Below are 15,394 nucleotides of genomic sequence, written 5' to 3' on the forward strand. Positions count from 1 at the left end.
TCCCGTTAGTCGCCTCTCACGACAAGCATTGGTTGCTTATGGCTAATTCTAACCCGGAATCCGGAACGGAACAGTTATTCAAGTAGGTGCATAGGTGTTTAATGAAGAATATTACACGCGAGTACATCAAGGGCACCGTTAGTTTCTTGTTTGGTATTTCCATACCTTTGCTAGACAGAAAACGCGTCAACATGCGCATTGTCAAGAAAGTTTCTTGAATCTCCATGCAAATTCTGATCTTTGGCGAAATCTGAATACCGTGCAAATAAATTAAGTTCTACACAGATAAAGACCCCAATTTAACATGTTGAACGTTGCCACACGATGGTGCCTCCGAGGTCCGAGATAAACTTCAATTCAGTTCCGATCGTCGGTTCCGAATGAACGAACCACAAGATGGCGACTGGCATCAACGTGATTATGTAACCACATATTTCAGGAATACCATATATTACGGGTAAGACGTTTTCTGCTCGTTGGTTCGGAATGATTGATAAACAAACGACACATTCTTAAATAGTAATAGTTGGTATAACTACATGTAATTGTATGAATTGTGTCACATTTTGTAAATGATATTGTTATTTAATTTTTGAACGACACACATTTCATTGAAAATAGTATTCCTCAAAGAATTTCCCACTCCTCTTTAGACACCTTGACAGGGCTCATGGCAATATATAGCCCTATTTTCTTAATTAGATGCTGCTAGGTTCATTGTTCTGCAAAAACTAAAATTCACAAAACGGGAAAAAACATGTTTCTCTCTATCTCAATCTTTGTTGACTTCATTGAGTTGTGAATACAGAGAGAAGACTCAGCTGACAGTATTTAGAGTATTATATCAAATGATGCACTACTACGTACGCCCCTCAGTCCCCCTTACCTGGCCAAAACCATGGTCTTTTAGAGGAGGATTTTATTATGCTTCATATGGTGTCTGTAAGGCTGAAGGGGTCGTTGTATGGGGTTCTAAAAGCGCCCAGGATTGGTAACATTCTTACAGAAATGATCCTGGGCCAAAATAATACAGAATTACATTAGTTGACAACTGTATGGCACTAAAGCGACTAGGCAAACCAATTTTTGTTTTATTTGTAACATTAAGTATAACATTTTGTAGAAATAAATTATAATTATACTCAGTTATTAATGTTTTGTCAGAATATAGTGTTTGGGGATGATGAGAATAATTCTCAATTTTCCTTTTTGCATTATTTAGATGTGATGGAATGTTAGGCCTAATGTTTTTTATTATTGTCAGATCATAGGTTTTCGGATTTATCACGATTATTCACGCTATAACGGGGGCTGAAGCATCACACAGACATGATACATGCTCAGATGATTGCTTGGTTTTAAGAGAAAGTTGTCTTTTAAAAGTGATTGAGATGTTTTACAGTTGTTAACATGATTAAAGAGAAAACTATGAATAATTTTTAAGCGTCTGAAAACCCATAACATAGGGCTATATATGGGGTTTACCTGGCTATGAAATACAGGTGACGTTATGAATTGTACAGAAGCAAACAGTTAGTTGTCAATGAGCATATTACATTTGTCCAAGTCAGACAGGGAAACAATTTTGATCATTTTTAATTGATATTAAATGTGATTATTAATCTGGCCGTACAAAAGAAAGTTTTAAATGTGAGAATGGTTTTCTTCGCATTCCTGATATTTACAGTCCACAGAGCTCTACAGCAAGTAATACAAATGTAATACCTGATTGACAAATTGACTTGGCCATGTACACAGACAAAGCTAAACAACCATCAGCAAATACAAAAAAAATTCAATTAACTAATTAATGAAGACATAATTACGATGATGCTATGTGTTGGAAGTTCTAATATGTATAAACAGTTTTGTTTGCTTTTTCAGCTCATGCGCTTTCACTTCTATGCATGGGACATATGACAAAAGCTATGTCAACAGAAGGCAAAGAAGTATTTGATTTATCATTTGTGCTGCAAGATAGCGATAGTGAGAATGAATCTGATGATCACCCAGCATTGGAATTAGTCGATGGTTTGGAGGATGCAAAGTGGGATGCACATGAAATGGATGAGGAAGATGTCCTTTATTCCTGGGTATCAAGTGAAAATGTATCTGCTGGGGGACCTATGCATTCAATGTTAGATCTGAAGTTCACTGACGTCCCAGGCAGCAGAGTAATAACAGTGGCTTGGAAACCAGTAGATTATTTTCTGGCATACTTCCCACCAAGTCTGTTCAAGAGGATTGCAGAGGAGACAAACAGATATGCTTCTCAGTTTGTTGCTGCGAATCCTAAATTACCAATGTTCTCCCGTTTTCAAAAGTACACACCAACTAATGCAGAAGAACTCATGGTTTTTGTTGCTCTAGAGATGTCAATGGGGATGTGCGTTAAGGCAGATGTGTCAGAGTACTGGATCACCTCAGGTTTGAATGTCACTCCAGTGTACAAGAAAATGATGTCCAGAGACAGATTTATATGCCTGAGGTCCATATTACATTTCAATGACAATTCCATGTGTCCAGAGCCAGGAAGTGCGGATTATGATCCAATGTTTAAGGTGCGTCCTATCAATGATGTCATGAAAGAGCTGTGCCTAAAAAATTATGTACCACATGAAAATCTGTGTGTCAGTGAGAGCCTGAGATACAGATGGAGGACCTTCAAGAATCAGCTAGTGCCTTCAGAGCCCCAGAATTCTGAGATGAAAATTTGGTGTCTGTGTGACAGCACTAATGGAATGTGCCTGAATTGGAAGATTCACTGCGGAGAAAAACCTTCATCCAATGGACTTGGGATGGATGTAGTGACAGAGTTATCTGCTCCTTATTTCAACACTTGCAGAGTTATCTACCATGGCAAGTTCTTCACATCACCAGCTCTTGCGTTATATCTGTCAAAGAAAGGACTTGGGAGTTGTGGCCCTGTCTGTTTAAAAAGAGATGACATTCCAAAGGCATTGCAAAAATCACCAGGGAAGGTTGATAGTGACTCTGTATTGTTCTACAAAGATCAACCCACTGGTTTAGTGATGTCTTCTTCAAGGTCTTGGAGTGATCGAAGGAGAGTCAACTATTTGTCTACTGTCCATGGGAACGAGGTTGTTCATAAACGGGTGACTAGTAGGAAGAGTCCACAAGGTCACCAAGATGTCCAGAAACCAAAGATGGTAGCTGATGTGAATGAATTTATGACCGGAGTCAATTCCATGAATAAGTTCACAGCAAAGTATATCAACAAGACCAAATGCCGAAAAAACTACCTCATCATCTATGACTTTCTCAAAGAAGTTGCTATGTTCAATGCCTACATCCTCCACAAGGAATCAACAGAGAAGGCTGGCAGCTACAGATCATTCAGGGACGATGTTGTGCTAGGGCTCATTGAGATTTACCACAACACAGGCCAACCCTCTCCTAGGGTCCATAGCTATGACTCAACATTTGTGCCTGAAAGAATGAGAGGGAGACACTTCATTGAGCAAATGCATGAATGGAAAACACCTCGAGATTGTGTTGTATGTTCAGACAGGAAGACTCGTCAACGGCACCAGACTTCAAATGGTTGCCCCGACTGTGGAGTAGCTCTGTGTGTTGGTAAATGTTTCAAGAGGTACCACACCTGCTTTGAGTTCAAGCTTCATAGCTAGTGCTATGACGGGGAAGGACATTTGTTTGCATGAGCATCTTCACAAAGCAGTAGAACAGATGCCTCATCTCATGCTTTTGCTCCTGAGATATTGTCCGATCATGTGAAAATGATGACTATATCTTTTGGGCCGACATTGCAACAAAACAATTGTGTTTTGTTCATTCTCTGTATTTGTTTGATGTTATATTTAGCTAAATACTAACAGTCAGACTGTGGATGAATTGTAGACACATTGAAGAAGCTGAAACGTTCAGCGAAGATATTTTTGTTTAGGGATTGACCATTTGATAATCAGTGTTGGGATTGGGTGGGGAATGTTCGGAATTTATATTTTTAAATAATTTGTTCCAGAAAACACTTGAAAACTTATTTCATCCTTTGGTTTTACAGGAAAGAAACATTGTTTGTTGGACAGTGGATGTCCTGAAAATAATTTTAAAAAATCCATATCCTCTTTTCAGAGACAAAAAGTGCATATTTTCAAAAAGTGAAAATATCCCCCATCTACCAAAGGCAACATGCACTGCTCAAAACTTCAGCATTTTCAGATAGTCAAAAAATACCTCAGTGTGTTGGTTCTCTCTCACTCTCTCTGCTCCTAGAAAGGGCAAGGTATGATGATAAGGGCCTTTAGGATCTGCATAGGTTCAGAAATGACCAACACCAGTAAAAATTGTTATGGATGTGTGCAATATGAATGAGAACTTTGCTTTGTTCATTTCAGCACAACCATAATTAGACTTGTGTCAAAACTAAATGTAAAGGCGAAACTCTCATTTTATAGGTTTTCAGGAAGCATCTTTCTAAACGTTAGAACATGAGCAAGTCTTTGACCCAAGCTGAGTTCCTTTAGAATATATAGATAAAGACAGCACAAACACATGGTGAAAGGGTCATGTTGGGTCACACACTTGCTTATTAAAGATTCAATTTCTTTCTTTGAAGTTTGAAAATGTGCTCTTTTTCATCATTAATATGTACCTAATAACTGAAAAATTATAAATATGATGCTCAAATAGACAATGTGGATTTTGAGAATGAACAATGTTCCAGCTGTGTACACAACAAACAACTTGTCTTAACTGACAAGGGTGTGATTCCGTCTAAGTGGGTAGATATTGGGGTGCAAAAATTGAAGGCAGAATTTGAATTGAAATTTGTAAAGTATTTTTTTAAAAGTCTTGAAAAATGCATACAACACAATATTAAGGCAACCTGGTTCATCTTAAGGCCAATCAAAATGCAGTACTGCAAACCTTAATCTTCCACTGAAGAGAGGAAAGGTTTTCATGTTATGTGTTATATCACACTATAAGGAATTAGAATTCGAATATGCTTATGATGACAGTAATGTTTGCCTTTGAGCATAGAATTACAGTATTGGTAGAACGAATGTAATGTTTGTGTTTACAAACATGATTGTTTGAATAATTCTTGTTAATTATTAATTTTTCTTTAAAGATGAATAAAGATGAGACAGCCTCCTTAACCATGTTGAATCTACCTCTGACCTTAAAGACTTTATCAGACCTATGTGACAATTAATTCTAGATTATAAAATGATCATTCATCATTTAACCTCAATTATCTAAGAACTGTCTTTGAAATATTTAAATCATGAGCAAAAATGTTTAAATTTAGCAACACTGCCAATCTTTTGAATTATATATCACGTGACTGATTAAGTGCACTCTTTAATGGGAAAGTATGACCACTGAGATACTTGCTTCATTTGATTTTATTGTATGGTCAGGGAGAAAATAGATTGTTTCCCCTTCAGGATTCATTTCTCTCTTCATTAAAGATGGTACAGTTTAATAAGGTAGGAGCTGTTACATGTTCCTTGTTAATATTTCAATTCTTATTTCTTTGTTTCACTCAGAATAAACTGCTGTTTGATGAACAAGCCATGTTATCTTTATATTATCATCTCACCAGGAATGAAGGTCCAAGTGAACTCAAGTATCAGGTCTTGTCCTTCTGTCCACCCTTAAACTATGTTTTTGCACTCATGCAGTTACAAATGAACCTGAAACTAATGGAGGATGCTTAGCTACATATTTAGGTGGCTCAGATTTGTTGTCAGTAATTTTGCATAATGTTGGCACAAACGTCTTTAGGGAGTTAAGGAATGATTGGTGCAGAAATATTCTGGGTAAAATTAAACAAAACTTTTGCAACATAGTTAGGACAATGATGTTGAGTACATATGGCGATGCCATGAACAACGTTGGCTCTTCTCATGGTAGTTACACAAAGTTTATCCTGTGTCCAGTGGGACTTAAGAACAAGAATTTCAATCACTTTGTAAAATTATTGTTTTAGTAATTAAAAGAAAAACACCCAATAAAGTCACATTTATTTGAACAAAATGAGATGCATTCACAAGGAAATGGCATGCCAATTTTCAGCTTCATCTGCCAGGAGGATCAGAGAAGGTATTTAAGAGCATTCTACATGGGCAAATGCAAAGGTCAGTGTTAGGGTTACCTTGAGTCACAAGGTCACAAGAAAGACCCCTCTTTGAAGGGCAGTAGAGCCCCCAGCTCTTTCCCTGAGGGCTGAAGCAATAACTGATTTCTATTTGTTAACAGAAACACTGTGGACAGTTTGGGCATGTTTAAGTGAACTAGATTCGCTGTTTTCTCCTATATGAAATTTTCAATATTTTTAGAAAAAAGAAAGCCGAGAAAAGGCTTTAATTGGGTTTCTAAATATGTGTCATACCTCACTATTTACAGAGACAATGTCTCACATTTCACTATTTACACATATCTCACACCTTACTATTTACACAGACACTGTCTCACATTTCACTTTTTACACAGACAATATCTCACACCTCACTATTTACACAGACACTGTCTCACATTTCACTTTTTACACATATCTCACTCCTCACTATTTACACAGACACTGTCTCACATTTCACTTTTTACACATATCTCACTCCTCACTATTTACACAGACACTGTCTCACATTTCACTTTTTACACATATCTCACTCCTCACTATTTACACAGACACTGTCTCACATTTCACTTTTTACACATATCTCACTCCTCACTATTTACATAGAAAGTGTCTCACACTTCACTATTTACACACAGACAATATCTCACACCTCACTATTTACACAGACACTGTTTAACATTTCACTATTTACACATATCTCATACCTTACTATTTACACAGACACTGTCTCATATTTCACTATTTACACATATCTCACTCCTCACTATTTACACAGACACTGTCTCACATTTCACTATTTACACATATCTCACACCTAACTATTTACACAGACACTGTCTCACACTTCACTATTTACACAGGCAATATCTCACACCTCACTATTTACACAGACACTGTCTCACATTTCACTATTTACACATATCTCACACCTCACGATTTACACAGACACTGTCTCACATTTCACTATTTACACATATCTCACTCCTCACTATTTACACAGACACTGTCTCACATTTCACTATTTACTTATATCTCACTGCTCACTATTTACACACAGACATTATCTCACACTTTACTATTTACACACTCATGTCTCACTGCTCACTATTTACACACAATGTCTCAACCCATACTATTTATACAGACAATATCTCCCACTTCACTATTTACACACAGACGGGATCTCACACCTCAATATTTACACAATGTATCACACCTAACTATGTATGCACAATATCTCACGCCTTACTTTTTACAAACAATATCTCACACTTCACTATTTACACAGACAATATCTCACACTTCACTATTTACACACACACAATATCTCACACCTCACTGTTTGCACACTGACAATGTCTCACACTTAACTATTTACACACAGACAATATCTCACACTTCACTATTTACACACAGACAATATCTCACACCTCACTATTTGCACATAATGTCTCATGGCACATTATTTGCACACAGACAATGTCTCACACGTCAATATTTACACGCAGACAATGTCTCACGCCTCACAACTTACACAATGTCTGACCCTTTACTATTTTCACACAGGCAATGTCTCACACCTCTCTATTTATACGCAGACAATGTCTCAAGCCTCACAACTTACACTATGTCTGACCCTTAACTATTTTCGAGCAGAAAATGTTACTATTTGCACTCAATGTCTCACACCTCACTCTTTACACACACTGTCTCACATCTCACTATTTACATAATGTCTCGCCTCTCCATATTTACAATATCTAACCCCTCCCTATTTTCACACAGAAAATGTCTCACGACTCACTATTTGCACACAATGTCTCACACCTCACTATTTACACACACTATCGCTCACCTCACTATTACACACTGACAATATCTCACACTTCACTATTTACAAACAGACAACATTTCACGCCTCACTATTTACACGCAGATAATGTCTAAACCCACACTATTTACACAATGTCTAACCCCTCAATATTTACAATTTCTACCCCCTCACTATTTTCCCACAGAAAATGTCTCATGCCTCACTATTTTACACACAATGCCTCACACCTCTATTTACACAGTTTCTCACACCTTACTATTTAAATACAATGTCTCTCACTTCACTATTTACACACAGACAATATCTCACACCTCACTATTTACACACAGACAATATGTCACACCTCACTATTTTCATATAGACTGTCTCACACCTCACTATTTACAATGTCTCACACCTCACTATTTACAGAGCAGTGTCTTACAGATCACTATTTACACAACTAAAAATTTACAATGACTTGAACGAGAAAACTGACTCCTTCATTGCCGTATTTCCTCAATTAAGACTCGGAGTTCATTTTCAGATAATGTTCAAAGCCCGCATTAGAGATGCCTTATTACTAGAGTGCTGCCCCTTATATCCATGTGTTATCTGATACTAGAAGGGACAGTCTAGTTCAGTAAACAAGCACTATGTACCAGCAAAGGAGACAAATCATTAGCTGTTTACATCTTAATCCAAAACATCTAGATAAGAGTGGAAATATGTTTTGTTCTTAATGTTTAACGTCACGGCCTGCCCGTAAATATTACAGTCTTGATTAGACAAACCAGTGGCTGATATTATGAACAACGACCCAAGCTGACCGACCATTCGATTCACATTAGCAGCCTCATTCGATAGCCATTGCAGGTGTATAGCTTTATGACTTCCAAAGTTTGAGGGAAAACATCAGTGTAATAGCTGCGTATACTACAGACACGGGGGTGGTCGGGTAGCCTAGTGGTTAAAGCGTTCGCTCATCACGCCGAAGACCCGGGTTCGATTCCCGACATGGGTACAATGTGTGAAGCCCATTTGTGGTGTCCCCCGCCGTGATATTGCTGGAATATTGCTCAAAGCGGCGTAAAACCATACTCACTCACTCACTACAGACACAACAGGCTGACGTGAGTGACCTCTGCTGTGTACCAATGTGTCTGTGTGGGTGTTGTCAATGCCACATGTACTAAACTGTACTGCGTTTGTCATGGAACAACCTCGCCAGCAGTCACTGTGTAAACACTTCAGGTAAATTGGTAGAAACGCTATGTAATTATTTCTAGTGCGTCTCTAAAAGCATGCGATTATTTTACAATGGAATGGACATACGCCAATAACGAGTTGATGGAGGTCGCCGAATGAATGATGGCAGGTTTGATTTGTTGTTAAGACTGATTAACCTACACTTATCCCCAGTAACAGGTTTAGCATCTGTATATATACGTATACCCTTAGCGGTATGTACAGGACACACAGGAATTGGCTGAATAAGCTAGGAAAATAAATTATCAAAACTCAAACTCAAGTTAATCGATTTATGGCTTAAAGGGCAAGTTCACGGAAAAAAGATTGCCACTTAAGCGACTTCCTAACATTTTTGGATCATAAAACATCTTTGGTATATGAAACAAGAAGTCACAATTTACAACTCCCCCATAACATCTTGAGATACGCTTAAGGGCGGTTTGGGGGTTCATTATTGCTGGAGAGTTGTAAGAGGAAGGTTGACTTTATGTTTGTATGACTTGTAACATACTCTCGCGATTCTGAGACGAAACCAAGATACCGATCCTGACCCACAGGCCCTTATGTCCTCGCTTACATATTTCTAGAGATCTATTACTATCATACTGGGCCCTATGCCACAAAGCTATCGTAGCGCTACGACAGTCGTATGTCTATGTTAAAGTGTAGGACTTTCGATCGTTTCAGCGCTACGATCATTTTGTGGAACGGGGCGCTGGAAGTGGCAGAATATGTTTTTATTGTGCATTTCTGGCCGTCGTGGCATATTAATCGATCTTGAAATATTTAAGCAACGTCACAAAAGCCTTGTGTCCTGGCCACCCGATCCACTTTAGTAGATTAACGATAATCATGGGTCATTGGGGACTTATTCTAACCGCCCCGTGAAGATACGGGTTAAAGATACGTCTTCAGCGACCCATGCTTGCTGTAAAGGGCGCCTGTTCTTGTCGTAAGAGGCGACTAAGGTGTTCGGGTGGTCAGGCTCGCTGACTTGGTTGATGCATGTCATCGTATCCCAATTTCGTGGATCTATGCTCATGACATCAACCGCTGAATTGTCAGGTCCAGACTCGATTTTTTTACATACCGCCGTCATATGGCTGGAGTACTGATAAGTGCGGCGTTCAAACACAAAGAAACAAAAACGTAATTACTATTCTAACCACGAGGAATGACTATCGGCCTTGACATATAAATTGTCGACCTGGTGTAACAAGTGGGTGACGTATTGACCTACTTTGCTCTCATGGGCTGCTCATTGGGCGTATTAATACAAAAAAAAGCGCAACGCCACCTCGTCCCGTATACGAAAGTCGGTGTGGAAGGAGGTCCGGTTCGGACAAGGTAATCCAAGGCCAAAACGTAAAATGGCCTTGACATAAGGCCTTTGAGCCTTGTGACCAGGTGAGCCTAAATATATCGAATAAAACGTTCGAACAAATATATACACGCGTGTTTGAAGGAAGACTAATAACATGTACTTACATAAGACAATTGCATTTTCTTCCATCACAATAAAGTTCCCTCCATGTGGTCGACCTGTCACCACATTTGACCTGCTCTGTTCACATAGAATCAGAACACAATACCACTTGAATGACGAGGGTCACATCGTCTTTATTCCACCTACTTCCTTTCCTCCGGGCACTGTCTACCTAACTCTACATGCATGCAATGGAAATATCGTTATGAGACACCATTTCCAAAGTGCCATGTATATAGCCACGAGTTGGGATCCCGTTCGGTTGCCCTGTTTACCAACCCATCGTGATTACGTATTCCATTATTAATTCAAAGGCTGATGTCCAGCTAAGGGGGTTTGATAAAGCGACGTGTGGAGGATGATCAACGGTACACAGACCAGTGAGCAAGACATAGATCACGAATGGAAATCGTTTCCTAAAGGTCATTTTGGATTAATGATTTCGCTCTACTGGGAACACTTGCAATGTGAGATGTGATTATGTTACCATGGAAACCATTTCTGGGTAATTAAGCGGCCACATGCATCCAACCAGTGCAACGGATCATCACATACGCACCTCGTGTCAATCTACACACGTGATCAATAAGTAAGCACCACCTAATTCAAAATCTAATCTAATCTGAATTGTAAGGTCCAGACTCGATTTTTTACACACCGCCGTCATATGGCTGGAGTATTGATAAGTGCGGCGTTAAAACACAAACAAACAAAAACGTTATTACATTTCTAACCAAGAGGAATGACTATCGGCCTTGACATATAAATTGTCGACCTGGTGTAACAAGTGGGTGACGTATTGACCTACTTTGCTCTCATTGGCTGCTCATTGGGCGTATTAATACGCACCACCTAATTAAAAATCTAATTCCGAAATATAATGATAAACCCTGATCTGAACCAAACTGAACACCCTAGGGATAACCTTGGCCGCTCAACGAGAGTAGGAGACCATCCGTGAGATGGTTGGGTGCTCCAGATACATTCGTGAACAACTCGTGTTATTCCGGGACACGCCGTCTTCTTGCAGGTTACGGAAAGGGGCGAGTGGTGACGAATGCTCCAGATACTGATTGAAGAATAAGTTTTGATTCCTAGGCTGCCAATGATCGCTTTTCACTGCGTAATGTGACAGTCCGATTAGTGGTGTGGGCTGGGTGCTGATACTTTACAGCCTCATTGAAGTGAACGTTCTTGTCATAACGCTAATATACCGGTACCTATTGCTGGTGTGAGCTTCATTATTTGTGTGATGGTAGTGCCAGGCGTTATGTTTGTCAGTTGGCTACTCTTTTGTCGTGTTTCCAACAATGAATCACACCTGTGATTTATTAATGTAGCACGTATCCGAAAAGGTCGGCGCTGCTAATCAATGCTCAAATGTCATGTGTACATAGAAGATGTGTGTTCAGGTATACACCTTGGAACAATCACTGACTGTCATTAGTGACAGGATATCTTGCACTTTAGGTCTTTGTTTATCATTCAGAGACTTGTAGCCGAGAGTGTTACATATTAGGAATAATTGAACAGGGTCGGCCTTTAATACACATTTGTAATTCTATATATGACACTCGAGGGCGAACACCAGGTCGTGCTCTAACTTGACGATCAAGGCAATCCCACAAGAGTTCTATAGGTAATAAGTCTGGTGTTTGTGCAGGCCAAGGCAAGATGTTGTATGGGGCCTTGTGTTATTTTGTTGAAACGGGATCTCTCCTGTTTTCTGCAAGTACGATATTACAACATGGTAGAGATGCTGCCACCTACAAACGGTTCGCCATCTGGAATGGACAATGTCCTCGGAGGATGACCAAAATTCTTCAGTCTGCTGGGAAAAGCTTGAATCTGCTCTCTCCTGTAAACATGGCTCTTTGCCAGTTTCTTTTCTGCCAGCGTTGCAGTGTCAGCGTTACGTCTTTTAGTGGTCTGCAAACTCAGACATTGTACGGACGACTGCCAGGGTGACAGCTGATGACGTCACAGTGATAATATCTTTCATCAGATGGAGGATACGCTTGTAAAGTTTCCAGGGTGGTGCTGACAGGTCTGCCACACCTAGACCAGTCTCACTTCCGCCCCGGCTGCTTGAATCAGGCCATGCGCCTGGGGAATATCATTCGTCTTCAGCCAAAACTTCTTGCAACGTGATCATGCATTGCTCATTGATTGATCTTAGCATGCGATTGACCATTTCACTTTTTGACCATGTCAACCATTTTGTGACATTTTCGTGATTTGGACTCATTTTTTGTAACGTTCCTTCGACAGTTTACATCAAAAGTAATGCGAGTAATGTGCAGCATTAACAATATAAGTAATTGAGCAGTTGTGAATACAAATTAAGAGGTCAAGTTGCCCAGTTTTCTGCCAATCTGAACAAAACTGCACACTTGGCTTTTCCTACACATGGTGTTATAAAAATGGTCTTTTATTACATAAATACGGTTTGTTATACTGCTATTTTCAATGTGCTTTTATTTAAAATCACCTAAATCTGTACTATTTTAGCGAACACCGAGAACAAAATTAACATTCCTTCGACCCTTACTACACTAATGACAAAGTCAATTTGAATTTGTATTTCATTTCAACTAACAAAGAACATAATTTAGGTAGTGGTAGAGTATTCGGCGTGACCACAGTCATATCAGTTATTTGTAAACAACGGTCAGCCGGTTGCGTGTTCAACTCCAAACATGGGAAGAGGGTGACGCAAGTCAAAAATGTGTACCACTGGCGAAACCAGCGGTGTTGACGGACCAGGGATCATAATCTGGGTGAAACTGGGATTCGAACCATGATCATCGAATTCTGTCAATAGGGAATTCTGCGCAACTCTAGGCACCTTCAACCACTGGGCACCCCATGCTCAGTTGTTACACCTCCCTTTGGCAGAGGAGACTGTGGTCTGTCTGTTCATTCTTAAAGTAGCTACCTACCTCATATACATGCAAATAAACGTGTGATGTTGGGTGGATGCGGCTGGGCATAAGTGATAATAACATGTCATAGAGAAAGGGTGATTAAAATATATTTAAAAACTATCTAAAATTTAACGCCCTACCACAAAAACCGGTTTACCGTGCAAATTATCAAATATTCTAAGACTTGCTAGTCCAAATCAATAGACATGCATTTTTGTCAACGTTCAATATTTTATGTCAGCATTGCAAGACACAATAGGATAAAAAATGGGAGTTAGAAGTCATTTAGTTATTTCACTACGTAACAGCTTAATTTCGGAGATAAGCCCGAAGTGATGCCATTACCTCGTTGGAGAACGGTATGGTGCTCGCAATAATCATGGCGAATCTTGGATTCGAACCCAAGGTCAAAGTATTCCGGCAAGTCAAAGGGACGCAACTCGGCACAGCAATTTGACGACTGGCTTACCCGTGCCTCCAGAAAAACTTAATTATACCGACGACTTAAATGTCACTACGGAACTTCAGGTTCAATTCTTCTACGGGAGCGTCGGGAGAAATGTCTGATGATCAGACATGTATCCGACAGGATGAAGATTGAAAAGTATGTGACCAGTAACAGTATCCATGCCGACCCGATGTACGTGGCTGACGGCCGCGGGTCTTTCAGACTATTGTATTTGAGAAAAGTTTCAATCCAGAGTTGCATCACTTGGGCACGCAAGAAACCTATGGTTGGTTCGAATCCCGGTTCGCCCCGATTATGTTTCTAGGTTTGTCAGCACACAATTCTCTGTGCAGAGATTGGCCTTGTTTGTTGTGTCACATTTAGAAATTTTACGAAGACACATAGTCCATATCATGGTAATTATAAATGTGTGGCTAACAATACGCATTGTATGATCACATTTTCAATGACCCTTGAGTATGTTTATCCCAAATGTTTCTTTGGATGTTTCTTTGTTGTTTAACGCCGCACTCAGCAATATTTCAGCTATATGATGGCGATCTGTAAATAATCGAGGCTGGACCTGACGGTGCAGGGCTTGATATAATGAGCATCGATCCACGCAATTGGGATACGATGACATGCATGAACCAAGTCAGCGATCCTGACCACCTGATCCCGTTAGTTGCTTCTTACAGCAAATACGGGTTACTGAAGACCTATTCTCTACCCGGATCTTCACGTGTCTATCCGAAACGTAAACAAATGGGCCTATGCCTGACTGTGATAAACAATCCTTCAGTAGGATATCAGGTAAACATAATCATGAAAATGACTAGGAAGGCTTAAACAAGATTCGGTAATTTTCCTTTATCTTGAGTCCTATTTAGCGATTAGCGATTGCACCTGCTATGAGTCGCATGTCTCTGGTACCATAATATACTGAGCCGCAAAAGAAACGTCACCCCAAGCAACATTGCATGAAAAGATGTCTTTTAAATATCTGGGAAATTTTGTCAAAGTTTCTAAAATTTAACATTACCTTGTCCGGAAAAGTGAAATTTGATGATAAAAAAACAAAGCAGATGACAATAAAACCGATCGCCCAAACGCATTACGGCAACAGCCATAGTAACCCGATGCACGTGAGTTTTGTGCAAATTGAAACGCACATGCATTCCCCCATTTCTTGCCCTATAAAAACCCACCCATTTCGGAAAACATTCGCTATTGAATTGCTACCACATGCCAAGATTGATAAATCAGCAACACCAAGCCCTTGGACGATTGCAAGCTGGACAAACCGCCCGACAAGTAACCAATGCATTTCAAGTCCACGTAA

The 15,394-nt window shown here is 39.6% G+C and overlaps 1 protein-coding gene across 1 annotated transcript; it reads left to right on the forward strand.

Annotated features, from left to right (window-relative positions):
• Positions 1-1,928: 1,928 nt before the first annotated feature.
• LOC139450657 (piggyBac transposable element-derived protein 4-like) lies at positions 1,929-3,650 on the forward strand. The gene has a single exon (XM_071232451.1). The coding sequence runs from the start codon at positions 1,929-1,931 to the stop codon at positions 3,648-3,650; it is 1,722 nt and encodes a 573-aa protein (XP_071088552.1).
• The last annotated feature ends 11,744 nt before the right edge of the window (positions 3,651-15,394 follow it).

The sequence above is a fragment of the Haliotis cracherodii genome, unplaced genomic scaffold (genome assembly GCF_022045235.1).
Source record: "Haliotis cracherodii isolate W230 unplaced genomic scaffold, xgHalCrac1.p SCAF_8, whole genome shotgun sequence".
NCBI lineage: Eukaryota > Metazoa > Mollusca > Gastropoda > Lepetellida > Haliotidae > Haliotis > Haliotis cracherodii.